Here is a 15,520-nt window from a genome sequence, read left to right on the forward strand (position 1 = left end):
TGTGGGAGTTGTATTTGTGAGTCTTGTATTGAGCAAACAAGTTTATTATTTATTTGTCATGTGTGTGTGCTACCTAGGTTTCCTTAAAGGCCTCCTAGCTCGAGGATTGGCTTGTAAGCAAGCCCAAAGGTTGAGAGGTGAGCTTCCCAATAGCCTTATGGAAGATTGTGTTTCGTGTGGAGGCTTCATGGATTCATTGGAGCACACTTGTCATGGAAATGGCAATCCTTATTTCATTATTGTAAATGTGTTTGGGAGCAAGTGTATAATTACCTACTCTTCAAGGGTTCCTTGTAAACGTTCATTTCAAGTTCGTAAGCATTATTAATGCAGTATAATTGTTCAAAAGAAAGAGTTGGAAAACAAATTCAAATGATTTTTGTGGACTTATATTTAATTCAAAAATATATATTGTGGGGCAATTAGAGGTTACATTACATTTATCACCTTATTGGAGCCCATTAATAGATATCTGGTATTTAATAAGAAAAACGAATGAATAATGCATGCTATACTTCTTGGATATTGTGTGGCAATTATAAGTTACAATATATCTCAGATAGATGAAAGCCTTTAAGTGACAAGATATGCATTGATTGTGAAGACTCTGCCTCTGTAGGTAGGGGAACAAAATACACTTCTCATGCTATCGCGTATCCTTGTATAAGTATCTTTTTTCTCATTGATATATCATCCTATTGAAATAAAAATATGACAAAGGAAGAAGAGCCGAACGAACTATGCAAAATCTGATAAAAATACTTTAAAACATTTTGCAAGGGTGGCATATGCATTGCAATCGCAAAATGTTTGCAAAATGTGAAAGAATTGAGTCTGTTGCTTCTTGAGAGAAGGAACCATGTTTCTGCATTTTTAAATCCATCATCGGGCAGAAGCTCGAAGAAGTGGCTCAATAATCCCTTGCAATTCTTGCATAGCCTCTTGTACTTTAATTTCTTCAATAACATCAGATCTCAGATGCAGAATCTGAAACAAAGCTCAAATGAAATAAGTACATTATAAACACGTTAGAACATGTACAAATGAAATAAGTACATTGTAAACAAGTTAGAAAATATGCATTATAAAGTAAAAAAAATCATAACTAAAATAATAATACTAGATATGAATGAAAAAACTTATGCTATAATGCATTGCAAAGATAAAAGTCAATGAGTTATCTATCAATTTTCCATCTAATTTACTCGTCAGATGACAAAATTGACCGTAGAAGATGCATGATAAAAAGTATTAGTAGAATCACTTCAAACAAATCTAAAGAAAATGACATTATTCAAGGGTGCTTATGCTGGGAACCAGGATTATAATTATAAACAATTCTGGACATAGAGGGCACCACTAGCTATAACTTGGAATTTTGCACCCAAAGCCTGCCCAAAAGGGAGGCAACTGGTATAGAGCAGAACTGCAGATGCAAAATCAAAGCAAGCTATGCATCTCTGATTGGGCCTAGGGATCTTAAACTCTCATGAGTTTGGATCTGCCCTCCACATAAAATAATAGGTAGAATCATGACTATCAACTGTATAGTCAATGCTACGTCCTTGTCACAACCTATCAGAGCTCCATCCCTCCATTATTCTACATGCGTATAATAAATCTTCTTAGTTCTCAAATCCACTTCCCAAGTAAATGGCAACCAGGTGTGATTGGGTCAGATGCAACTAAACACAAGCTTGTCATCGCTGCTAATTGGATGTACTGTTACCCGTCCACTCTCCAGCCTCTCACATATACATGAGAATCCAATGCAGTAACCACACATAATGTGTATTAACAAGGTCAAAATAGAAAACTACACTACATGCATATCAAGCATACGCATATTTATGGCATTCACGTGCAAGAACTATTATCTCCCAACTATTGTTACCACCCATGTGACCATTGAGGAAAACATTCACAGCTAATATTTTTTCATATGTTCTTTTCCAAAAACTGCTTGACAATAAAAAACCAGCATTAGTCACAATTCATTTGGTTCATTTTTCTGTGAAGATGAAAAATATTTGAGCAAATTGGATAATAATCCTTATTTTTTTCCAAACTTGTATAACAAGAACTTGAACAGAGAAAAGATTTGCCAATTTTTCTAACTTTCTACAGTTTGAAAAATGTGTAGTTCATCACATTTTCCATAAGACCAACATGATCCATGGTATTCTCCTACAACATGAGCCACAATTTGTTTCAATTCCACAACACTTCCAAATGCATTCCTTAAGCGATCTCTATAAAGCACTGATATATAAATTAAATTGCCCTGGGAAATGAGATCACTCTCATGGTGCACGAGGTAGGGGTGTACATGCCACATATACATCATTCCAGTATAGGTTATTACTGGAATGAGAGTAGGGTTTGTGGGAAGAACTCAACTAAGTCTAAGCAAATGAAGGGCTGCATAGAGATGATTATTACAACAGACCAAAAATCTTAAGCAGAAAGGCAGAATACTAGCTAGAAATAGGTAAATACTGAAGATTCAGAATCTAATAACTACCAAAAGCCAGATTCACATTTAAATGTGCACCCTCACATTATTACTTACACCTTCAAAGGGGTAGAAACCTGTTATGAACCCAAAATAAAGCTTACAACTACCAAAAGCCAGTTCACCTTTAAATGAGTACTTTCACATTATTACCTATGTTTAAAAATCTAGAAACTTTATGATCCCAAATCAAGCTTATAATGTTTTTCAAGCAACACTAATGTCGGCATAGAGGAAAAAACATCATCTGCAATTGTTTAATCCTATTCTGTTGGTTATCCACAACTGGGTGCATTTATCATGTCAATAAAGGTGTGCTTAACTTATACAGAAATCAAGTAATAGTAGATTGGATTCTAATTTCTTTCCAATTGGTTGAGAGATTGGTTCATACAGATAATTTGTGACTAACTCGTTTAAGGGTTTCAGTGGAACTCATCATGCAATGGAAATATTTCTTGTTGGTTAGAAAAAGAACCCCATCATATTAGATAAAAATCGAAGTGTACATATTCGATTGTGCCAGGCCTAAAAGCTACTAGTCGAAGCTTGGGCAATATAGAGAGAAGGATAAATCAAAATCAAAATTCTTTCTCAGATCCTCTTGAAGCTCAGTCAATCACCACCGGGGGGGCAAACCATAACAAAGGTCGGAATTGTCAAGAGTCCAAGCTAATAAGACCACCTGCTACTTGATTGCACTCTCTGGGAACATGGCTAAATTGAACATCCTAGAACTTGTCCTGCAAGCTTTGATTCTTCCCCAACTCTCTTGCTATTTGCCAATTTTCGATATGGAATCCCTTAGGATCAGAGAAACAGGCTGATGATTACCCGAGTCAAATTCAATTTGGAGTTTTTGACACCCAATTTTGAAAGCCTCTTACATTCCTTTATAAACAGATTTGATCTCCACTAAATTATTTGGTTATATGCCCCGATTTTTCAGCAAAGGCTATAGATTTATTTGAATATCTCCCTATGCCTCCCATACTCGTGTGACCTGGATTACCTCTTGAGGCACCATCCATGTCCAATTCATTGTACCCAAAAGGAGGAGCTATCCAAGGTCTATTCAACTGATTTTTCTTTTTAGGCTGAGTTACTGGGTTCAGCACTCTTGTACCCTGTGCCCGGACCAGGTCCGCCTGGGTTCGGATTCGCACTTGGGTCTGTTGTGACCATCACACACATCGCCCCATCAAAATGGAGACCCCCCTTTTTTTTGCTCAAATCCTACTCTATTAGTCTTATATCCCTCTCGCAAGTGAAATGAGTGAGTTTGTTAGCCTTCAGTAACATCTAGATCACATGAGAAGTGAAGCCTATCATGAATTCAACCAAAAGAATGAATGAGAGATTGCTAATAAGGGATGCTTCAAGTGCTCCTCTTCTGGAGCGAAATTCACTTCAAGTGCCCCTCTCTCAGAGCGAATTTCACTCTTATTGCCTCAGGTTGAAGGTGAAATCATATTCAAGGTGAGTTTTGAAGACTTTTGGTGTATAGAGGCATAAAGTAATAAGATTCAACTCAAAAGTGCATTTTCAAGCAACTTTGAGTGCTCCCTAGTGAGAGCGAAATTCACTTCAAGTGCCCTTAGTTGAGAGCGAAATTGTTCCCAGAATGCACATTAAGCCTAGTTTCAACAAACTCGAATGGATGGAATGAAGGAGAATGAGCAAGAAATCACTAAGTTTCAATCCACTTCAAGTGCACCCCTTGTGGAGCGAACTTCATGTGTGAGTTCCTCCTAAGACCTCATGTTAAGCATGGTATGACGTATTGGAGTTGAGAAAGTGAGCATAAGTGAGCGAAGGAGAGTTAAAGTGTTTACTTGTAAGTCACTTGAAGTGCTCCTCTTTTGAACCAATTTCACTTCAAGTGCTCTTTGATAGGAGCGAAATTTCCTTTTAGGTCTTCCATGAGGTGAGTTTGACATGTTTTCATGAATGAATGTTTGAAAGACCTAAGGTTTGAGTCGATGAAGCAAAGAAAGTGATTGAGAGCGAGTTTAGTTTTGATTTGAAATTCACTTCAAGTGCATGGACTTTGGAGCGAACTTCAAGTGCATGAAATTTGGAGCGAACTTCAAGTGCACCCCATTGAGAGCGAACTTCAAGTTCTCCCCTTTGAAAGCGAACTTCAAGTGCTCCTCTTTGCGAGCGAATTCCCTCTTTTGGCCATGGCTAGCAGTTCAAACACCATTTTGGCACCAAAAGTATATTTCAAAAGGGAAAATCTTTTTCAAAGTGGTGAGTTGGCCCAATAAGCAATAAATGTTTTTCTAAAACCAGGTTGGCCTACCTAGGGAGAGACACGACCTTTCCTTTAAGCGCCTATAAGAAGAGAATCAAGATCATTCATTTCAAACATTAAATCAAAACAATTTATTCCTCTCTAATAAGCGAATTTCATTAAGATTGGAGAATTCACTCAACATCAAAAGCGAATTTAAGCATTAAGATTGCAGATTCAAGAGCGAACTTCATCATTGAACAACAAAATTCATCAAAGGATAAGCGAATTCCATCTGCAAGAAAGAATATCACCAGCGAATTTGTCCTAAGGAGCAACGAATTCATCACTACAAGGCGAATTTGTTCACTCACACTCAGCAACAGCAGGTTCCTCAATCACATCATTTGATCAATAGCACCCATATCAGGTTGAATCATCAAAAATCAGGGGTAAGTGCATCATATTAATTGATGCAAGATCAGGCACGGGTCTGATTGGAGTCAAATATTGATCTTTTTATTAAATTAGACCTCTCTTATTACTGCTAATCCACTAGAAAGTGCAGATAGGTGTAAGGAATCAGTCTTATTTAGCATCTAATTTCAGATCCATTTGAATTTAAGATTGATTTAAATCAATATTGTAAGTTATCTACTATCATTCTCATTAGCAAATAGGCTTAATCATATTAATATTTTGCATATCTTTCACCATTATCCTAATTTACACTTCTCTTATAGGTGAGGAATGGCTGCACCTAAGCCTAGTGGAACTGTGAACTGTCAAGCACTCATCAAAGAAGATTCGAGGAGCGGTACATTAGAAACCAAGATCAAATCTCATTGGAGCAGAATAGGTGACACCAATCTTGGGAAATTCGACACCAAGAAGTTCCGGAGCCCGTCATATATAAGCGAACCTACTGCTACAGCAAAAAAGATGATGGATAGCGGGATTGTAAATGCAGCTGGCTTCCCTCCTGCAGTACGATGCTATGAGTTAATTGTTGAATGTGCCCAACACTATGATTCTCGCTCAAGAAAAATAGTGGCAAAGGATGGAAGAGTACTTGCTTACCTTTCAGAGACAGCCATTAGTGAAGCATTTCATCTACCTGAGCCTAAAGACATGATCTACGTGAGTGAAGACGGAGCTAAGTCAGCCTATGATGATGATCCAGAAGCTTGTTTAAGGATCATCAACAAGTTTTGGTTATCAAAGAGTAGAGGTGTTAAGAGAAAATGCCCAGCAGATTACATAGAGTGGACTTCAAAGATGAATTCAGAGACTTCATCACTCTACTTCATCGTGTGGTGGGTGCACCTGAGGCTTCATATTTCGAGGGCTGGATGTTTTTTTTCATAGAGACAGTCACTCATGGCAAGAATGCAATCAATTGGGCAAGACTCGTCAGCAACAGTATCAATGTGCAGCTGAGAAGACTCATGTGCACTAGGACATTCTACATGAGTTCCTATGTTATATACTCTCTTGCAAGGAATTACCAGTATCCTGGACTGGCGTATAGAGGTGTAGTCAGAAGAGGACCAGGAGAAATAAAAGTGCATGAGTGTTATACACAGTTTCATTATCCAGCTAAGCACCACTATAGGAGAGTAAATGATGCATTCACTAGCACATCACGAGGTTACTTCAAGGTGGAATTCATCAAAGACTCTCTCCAAGAGCACAGGCATTGGTTCAACAATATGGTGCATGGTTCATCCAATTCCCAAAGCTCACTTATATTAGAGTTCAAGGATGCCCTTCTCCTCCCTACATGTTGCCACGCTACCCGACAGACATAATAGTGCTACTTGAGGTGGTAAGACAATTAGTGGCATATGTCAAAGCATATAGGCATAAGCACAAAACCAGTATCTCTTTTCCTATTTCACTTGAAGACTCTATTGAAGTGTGTCCTTCCCTTCAAGCAGCTAAGAACGCCGAAGAGCAGTTAGCTCTCTAGTCACTCAAGCCATTCACTCCTAGAGATCACTTTGATCCATATGACTATATAAAAGGAATTATGGGAAAGAAGTATGAACACCAGTGGCAGTTAGAAGACTATTGGATGAATGTTCAAGATGATTTAGAAGTAAAGAAAAAGAGGTATTCCAAGCTACCACTTGATTTCATCCGGAAGTGTAAGCTGTTTAGCGTTGCTGATCAAGCACAGGATAGTGGCAAATATCTCCAATACACCTATGCCAAAGAAAGCAAGGAGATCCAGATCAATTGGGTTGACATGGAGGTCGTAGATTTGAAGTAGTTAATGAAACAAGTATTGGAATACACTCACATATGGATACACATCCAACATCAAAAATTGAAAGAGCAGAATATAATAATGACATTCAACTTAGAAGCAAGGAAAGACAATGAAGATGATGCAAGCACAAGTGGAAGTGCTTCCCAATCATCTCACTCAAGAGGTTCGAGAAGAAAAGATAATCGTGGAGAAAAGGAGTTATCAAGGAAGAAACATAAATCAAATTCCAGTCATCCTTCTAGTACTTCCTCCAAGCGTGAAGAAGAGTTGAACCACGATGAAAGACATGAAGAACAAAGAATAGATAAAGAATTGAGTCAAGGAGTAAATGAATCAATGGAATCTACAGTTCAGAATGATAAAGGCAAAGAAAAGTTATCACAAGAACATAAGGATCTCACTCCTCACATTCAAGAGATTGAGGAAGATGAAGAAGAAGACGGTGATGAGACCACTTCCCCACCTAGAGGTGAACAGATGATTGAAGAAACACAAGTTGAAGAAGGGAGATCATCTATTCCTGAATGGCTTAAGGAAAGGCTTGCCAAGGAAGTGATAGCAGTTGATGAAGAACCAGTATATGACTTAGATAGCCTTCTAAGTGGGACTCAAGAGGTTACCGAAAAAAAGAAAGCCACAAAAATGTCTAAGGTGATCAGAGATGATTCGGGTTCTCAGAAGTTACAAATAATTACTGCAATGGTTGACACGTATGAAGATGAAATCACAGTGGATGAATATGATATGGAGACTATTGATTTGGGTCCACTCACCTCCGAGCAAGCCATAGATGATGCAAATGATTCATTAAAGACAATCAATGATATGCTTAGAATGGAAGTAGAGAAGAATAAAAGGTTAGAAAGAGAGATAAGTGCGTGGAGAAACTACTTCAACAGTTCAAAGAACCATTGAGACAGCATAATCCAACAATTACACCACCACCTTTGCTTCCGATCATATGGAGAAGATGAGAAATTCAGCACAACTGATGGACACATGGATAGAAGACTCTTATATCGGAGTTAGCAAGTTTGTGAGGGGTATAATGAAGACACTTGATACAATCATAAAAGTCCTTGGAAGGACTCATGTCCTCATAGAAGCTTTTGAAGCATTTGCTCATACTAGAGATGTTATCATCCCAGTCTTACAAGTAATAAGGAAAACACCTAGGGAAGTCTTAACAAGAGAGAAAATAAGAAGAGAAGGACCTACGCCTAGCTTTCTACATTGGAGTAGTCTACTTCGCATAAAGAAGATTGTTTTTGAAGATATTGGAAACGGATGCAATCAAGTCCAAGACGATATGCATCTTATTCATGATAAGATAGTGGAAGTAGCACATATCGTCTTGGAGAAGAAGATCAATCCTGGAATGATTATAGAAGCCAAAGAATTGGAGGAAAGAATAAAAGTTTTCTTTCATGAACTGATGGAATGATCACCAAAAAGCAATTGGATGATATGCTTGCACTCGTAGTATTAGCTAGCAAAACACAAGAGCTTGAACCTAGATGGGAGAATGCTATCGTCAAACCCTTTGAGGAAGTCATGCACATGAAGGAACAGTTGAAGGCTCTACCAAAAGTTCCGATGACTGAGATAGAGGGCATGACGAACAGATTCATTGAATATGCCAAAAGGGAAAGGGAGAAAGAGAACAAAATTCTAGAAGACAGTTTTTTATGATCCTACGTGGCAACTCATTTTCTCATTGGTGGATGCTTCCTCGATTTCTGTGCTAGCTCATCATTTTCTCATTGGTTGATTTCATGACAATGTTTATCTAGATAGGGTTCTATTTGTATCAAACCCTAATTAGGGTTTAGGTGGCAGAATCTTGGCCCTTGATCTTCATTTGATCTTGGCCCTTCATTGTATTTGGGAGTGCTATATAAACTCCATTCATTTCATTTGTAATTATTAGACATTAGACAATAGACATTAGCTATAAGAGATAGATATTAGAGTTCAAGAGAGATAAGAGAAGGACTTGAATAATTGTTGTTACTTTGCTATTGGATTAATAAAACATTGAAGTTATGGTGTTTCTATTCAATCCTTAAAGCTTCTTGCATGTTTTTTCATCCTCTCAAGTCAATCTTTGATATTGATTTAAGTAGTTAGATTGAATGATTGAATGTTGTACTTGATTTATTGTGAAGCTCATAATCCATACCACTAGCCTCTTGCTGATTGTAAGCGTGCCTTGTGTGGTCAACTGGAATCATTGAAAGCACTTAAGTTCAATTGTTGCTTAATCATGGATATGCATTCAAGTGATGGTGTCTATGCTTAGTAGCGATTTGAAAATCTTCCAATGTCCTTAGAAGATTGCACTAGTTTTGGTGGAGTTGTTCTTGTATGGCAATACTAAGACTAGTAGAGCTTCACTTAAATCGTCCCTCGTCGATCCATTCCTAGGATAGCTTAGTATCTCTCAACCCTCATCTTTTGCAATTTTTTGATAAACATCTAGTAGTAACAAGAAAGAACTTCATTGTATATCATCCGTAAAGCACTTCATGAAGTCTTCTCATACGTAAGGCCCCTTGATGAAACAACAATCACAACGACCACTCGTGCTTATCCACAAGTCAAGACCTGACATACAAGAACCTTGAAGTTATCTCAAGTGATCCTTAAGCTAATCTTCAGCATTTGAGTAACTTTGTTCAAGAGAGGATAAGATACCTTTGGGTATTTTATTTTGTATTCACATGTGTATGAAAAACACATCAACAGGGTCCAAGTCAAGTTTGTTGCTGGCCGCCAAAATTTTTCATTATGAATAAAAAATTATATATAGATTGGTTAAAGTTTTTTAATTAATTCACTGATTATTATATATTGATATAATATAATATGATTCGAGTAATAGAAGATGACTATTGCGAAAATGTGCGAAAATTGGGAGGGAAGGCATCGAGCATTTTTCTCATCCCGATTTCCTCTGAGGAAATCGCCAAATCTTTTCCACCAACAATGGTTTTTTGAGCGGACTAAATATGTGCTCAGATTTGGCAACCCGGGCATTAGGGCTCCCTTGCCTCAGGAGCAGACGGAATAGCAAGTGGTGAAACCTAGGAGGGCTCGTAGGGCAGCTATGAAAAACCCTCCAAGGGCTGCGAATAGCAAGGAATGCGGCCAAGATAATCCTATGCCGACCACCTCCAATAGGTTTAATCAGCTGCAAAATCTTGAGGAAGGTTATTTAAAACCAAAACCCCGGGCTAGCCTTTTTTCTGAAAATAATAGAAGAAGTAGAATTAAAAATCTCAAAAGGCCGGTTGAATCCATACCTAAGGCCTCTTTAGGCAAGGGCAAGACAACCTTGTTGCCTCCTAAACCCTTAACGGCGGTATCGGGTTCAATCAGAGACCCTAACTCAGACTTGGTTAACATTTTAGAGATTAATGAGAATTTGGTTAAGCGGATTCAACAATCTTGCAAGGCCTTCGGAGTTTTTGCGAGATGGCAGGGTCTTGGAATTTCATCGGAGGCTATTGCAGATTGGTTTATGGCGTCCTTCAATTGGATAGTAAGTATAGCTATCTTGTCCGAAGGATTTCTGTACATAGATTGTGGTAATTCAAGACACAAGGAGGAACTCTTAACAGGTAAATCTCCGACCTTCAGAGGTGTTGATTTTTGTTTTTTAGATTGGATTCCGGATTTTAACCCTAATAATATGCAATCTCTTAAGATAGATAGACCGGTATTGATTCCTAACCTACCAGTCGAATTAATGGACATTGAAATTATTAGGAAAATTGGTAATGACATCGGCAAATTTGTAGAAATTAGTGATAAATATAGGAAGTATGCGAACTGTGTTATAATAATTAATATGGACATTAATGTTAAAACCTTAAAACCTATTGAGATTAAATCAGGGGTTTCGTCGTTCCTTATCTATCCTGAATTCTATAAAGGGATTCTCAATCTAGACCCTGTATTAACTCCAGCTCGGCCTCCTTCTCAATTGAGATCTAGTAGGATTCCTAGGGTCGACATTAGTTTCAATCTAGAAAAGGGAGGGTTTGTGGTTAAGGAAATTCCTTTGCCATCTAGGCATATTGAGGAAACTAGGGATATTGAGGAAATTAAAGAAGGTGAATTTATCATTAACAAGATACAGGAAGATCAGACGATCCCTTCCTCTCCCAGCCTCTGGGCAGAACCCTTGCTGGATATACCAGGCATAACTTTTGAGCTGGAGGCTACCAAAGTGGAGGACTGGAGCAACTCCAAAGGCTCTCCCTATAGGAATGCAAGCTCTACCAATGAGGAGAGGGCAGTTCAAGTTGAGGATCTTGCCTGCAAAGAGGAAGAGGTCAACTGCATTATTAACTATCTTTGTGACTTCGTCACTGAGGAAATCATGGATATAATGTTGGATGAAATAATTGACAAGGAAGAGCTTGATCTTCAGAAAAAACTATTAGGTAAAGATATTCTAGCCTTCTCCCCTCCCCTTGTGGTCTCAGATATAGAAGAACTTCTTCTAAATTTGAATAATAAGGAAAATGAAACTTTAGGTATCGAGCTTTGGGCAGCTGATAAAACCACCTCGGATTGTGCTAAACTCTTCAAAAAGAGGGGTAGGAAATCCCTATCTGAGCTTCGAGCTAATGATGGCTCTGCGGAAGGTCAGGTAAAACTCACAGACGTGTTCTATGCTGGGAGGGGGAAGGTCCTTCCCAAGGACTCATGGAGGTCATTTCATGGAATGTTAGGGGTTTAAATGCCCCTAACAAGCAGAGGCTAGTCAAACGTTGTCTATCCTCTTTTAGCCCAGAACTAGTTTTGCTTCAAGAGACTAAATTGGGAGATGCGGACTTAGCTTCCTTTGGTAAACGGTTAGGCTTTAGGCAGATTATAGGAACCCCAGGTGTTGGGGCCTCCGGGGGTCTAGCTATTATATGGGATCCTCGTAGTATCCTTCTTTCTCCCCTAGCATCTAATCATAATTGGATAAGTGGGAGGGTAACTTGTCTCAGGAACAATCTAGAGTTTGTCATTGTAAATGTGTATGGGCCAATCCTTAATGGTGATAAAAGAAGAGTCTGGGAGGAAATTGAGAATTTCACGAGTACCCTCAGTCAGGTATGTTTTATAGGTGGGGATTTTAATGCAATTCTGCATCAACATGAGAAGCGGGGAGGCTTAGGCATTAATGCTCGTGCTTCTCTGGACTTCGTAGATTGGATCCATAGGAGTGGTATGCTAGAAATCAATATGGTCAAGGATGCCTTTACTTGGAATAACCGTAGGTTAGGATTTAGCAACATTGCAGAGAAACTGGATAGATTCTTTGTTTTGGGAAGTCTCATCAACTTTCCCTTCACCCTGGAAGCTTCAATTCTACCTTTTTCAGGATAGGATCACTATCCCATTTTACTAGACATTCAGGGGGAAGTTAGCCCAAAGAGACATCCTTTTAAATTCGAGAATATGTGGCTTAAAGATGATCACATCTTGGAGCTTCTAAAAGAATGGTGGAATGGGGCCATGGTCTCAGGGTCTGAGATTTTTAAGGTTGTTAATAAACTTAAGATTATCAATCAGAATCTCATTCAATGGAATAGGGAGCACTTCGGCAATATCTTCGATAAGAAAGCTCAGGTGGAAGCTGAGTTGGCAGAAGTTAATGAGCAAGTAATGAGATATGGGATGATGAGACTCTGTTTCTCAAAGAGAAGAAACTTATGTCGGATCATGAATCTATTCTTGCCAAAGAAGAAGTCTTCTGGAAACAAAAATCCAGAGAGACTTGGTTGGAGGCGGGTGATAAGAATACCAAATTTTTCCACAATAGCATAAGGATGAGAAGAGTTAGAAACCATATCTCTAGAATTAAGTTAAGTAGTGGCTCTGAGGTGGCTAATCCTATAATCATTGCGAAAGAGGTTGTTGATTTTTTTTCTCTTATCCTAAACTCGGATTGGAGCCCTCAGAACTCTGACCAAGAGATGTTTATCAAGAGCATCCCTAGGCTTTTAAATAAGGAGCATTTTGATGTTCTAACTGCCAAATTTTCTCTAGCAAAAGTTGAAGCTGCTCTTAAGTAGATGAGGCTAGATAAATCACCTAGGCCGGATGGCTTTCCTACTAGCTTCTTCCAAGTATGTTGGCTCTTCCTTGATGAGGAAGTTACGACAGCTCTGGAAGGAATGAGAAACTCAGGTAACATCCTCAAAGAAATCAATAACACCTTTTTGACCCTTATCCCTAAAAATGACAATCCGGAGCGTTTTGATGAATTTCGACCTATAGCCCTCTGCAATACTATTTATAAACTTTTCACCAAAACTCTAGCTTTTAGGCTTCAGAAACTCCTCCCTCTGCTGATCAGTGAGGAACAGACAGGTTTTGTCCCTAGGAGATCTATTCATGATGGGTTCATTATAGCTCAAGAGGCTATCCACTCTGTCCAGAAAAATGGGAACCCTACTATGCTCTTAAAGTTAGATATTAGGAAAGCTTATGATAATGTGAACTGGAGATTTCCATGTAGATGCTTAGAAGCTTTTGGCTTTCCAGCTACATGGATCAATCTGATTTTTGAATGTATATCTACGCCTAAATCCTCTGTTCTGATCAATGGTACCCCTTAAGGTTTCTTTAGCTCCACTAGGGGTTTGAGGCAAGGAGACCCCCTCTCCCCTTTTCTCTTTATTATAATGGCTGAAGCATCGGGTAGATCGATCTCCAGAGCTAGGGAGGCCAGTCAGTTGGCAGGGATTAGAATTACTAGTAACCTTGATCCTATAACGCATCGGCAATTTGTTGATGACACTATGCTATATGGGTGTAGCGATCTAAGTGAGGCCCAGGCTTTCAAGCTTATCTTGGATTCATACTCTAAGGCCTCTGGTCAGGAAATCAATCCGGCTAAGTCTGAAGTCTTATTTTTTAATACTCAAGCAAGTTTACAAACTAGCATCTGTGGTATTCTGAATTTCAATCTAGGAAGCCTCCCATGTAAATATCTTGGACTGCCCTTGGATAAGGGCTCAGGGTCTTCTAATCTATGGGATGGAGTAGTTGATAAGATCAAAAATAGGATAGCAACCTGGAAAGGAAGGTGGCTATCCTCTGCGGGTAGAGCTACATTGGTTAAATCAGTTCTAGCAGCTATGCCTATCTATCAACTCTCATGTTTTAACCTGCCTTAGTCTAAAAAGGAAGCGTTAAATAGACATCTAAGATCCTTCTTTTGGCAAGGGGCGGAAGAGAAGAAACGTATCTCCTTAATGGCCTGGGATAAGATTTGTAGGCCCAAGTCTGCAAGGGGTATTGGGATTAAGGATATAAAAGTTCAGAGCAAGGCGTTAGGAGCTAAATTAGTTTGGAAAATGTTTCAGTCTCCCCATCTAAAATGGGCCCAAATCCTCTTTCATAAGTATCTCTGAGGTAGAGACCATATGAGCCTCTTCAGAGATCCCTCACCTCCGAGAGGCTCGCGTATTTGGAACTTTATGTTGGATTGTAGGAAAATCATCTCGAACAAATTGTCTTGGAATCTGGGCAAGGATGATAAATCCCTCTTCTGGTCTGACTATTGGGGGGATTTTCCAATCCTTCAACATTAGGCTAACTTGGATTCTTCAAGAGCATTGTTGGAGTCTATTTGGGGTAGGTATGTCAAGGACTATATCTCGCCCTTTGAGGGTGAATTAGCCATGGGCTGGTCATGGAGATCCCTTGATTAGGTAAACATCCCGACTAGGGAGAAACTGCTGCTTCAAGATATCCTTAAGAAAAGGATGGTCACTTTCAATTCAGGATCAGATGCTATGGTCTGGGATGGTTCAAAATCGAGGGAATATTCCTCTAAAGATGGCTATAATTTCCTCCTTAATAAGCAGCTCTCCTCGGCCTCCCTGGTCCTAGTAGCCTTGTGTTGGGATAAGTTGTGTCTGCCAAAGGCTGGGGTCTTCTCTTGGTTAGCCCTCCAAGACAAGATTCTCACAGCAGATAGATTTAAAAAGATGGGCTATGAAGGTCCTAGTAGATGTCCTTTGTGTGATGGGGCGGAAGAAGATAAAGATCATATCCTTCTCAATTGCAACTATGCATCTAAATGCTGGCTGTGGTTGTGCAATAAATTAAGATGTTCCTCTGCCTTTCCTAACTCCATCCTTGGTATGTTTCAAGCTTGGCCAACCTTTTTTAAGAATTCCATTTATGGAGGGCTGTGGATCTTAGCTCCCTCTCTGGTTATTTGGGAACTTTGGAAGTAACGCAATAGGAGACTCTTTAGGGAAAAGAAGATGGATTGGTCCCTTTCAGTAAATAAAATAGAAGCTTCAATAGTTGAGCTTTTAAATAGCAGAATCTTTAAATTCCCCAGCAACCTCTCAGAAATGACCTATTGGGATGAGAAGATGAGAGGGAGATGGTTTGGTTTGAAGATTCCTCCCTTCGTTGGCACAGGTAGCTCCAAAAATCAAGAGTTGAGGAATGCTTGTAAGTGGATAGCCCC

At 39.0% G+C, this 15,520-nt stretch overlaps 1 protein-coding gene across 1 annotated transcript in view; it reads right to left on the minus strand.

The window, feature by feature from the left end:
* Nucleotides 1-496: 496 nt before the first annotated feature.
* The window catches only part of LOC131062282 (protein SLOW WALKER 1), a 110,285-nt gene continuing 95,261 nt past the window's right edge, over nucleotides 497-15,520 (minus strand). The window contains exon 14 of the mRNA XM_057995907.2: nucleotides 497-987. Coding sequence (XP_057851890.2) covers nucleotides 883-987 — 105 coding nt within the window. The 3' untranslated portion in view covers nucleotides 497-882. The remainder of the gene's footprint in view (nucleotides 988-15,520) is intronic.

The sequence above is a fragment of the Cryptomeria japonica genome, chromosome 5 (genome assembly GCF_030272615.1).
Source record: "Cryptomeria japonica chromosome 5, Sugi_1.0, whole genome shotgun sequence".
Taxonomy (NCBI): Eukaryota; Viridiplantae; Streptophyta; class Pinopsida; order Cupressales; family Cupressaceae; genus Cryptomeria; species Cryptomeria japonica.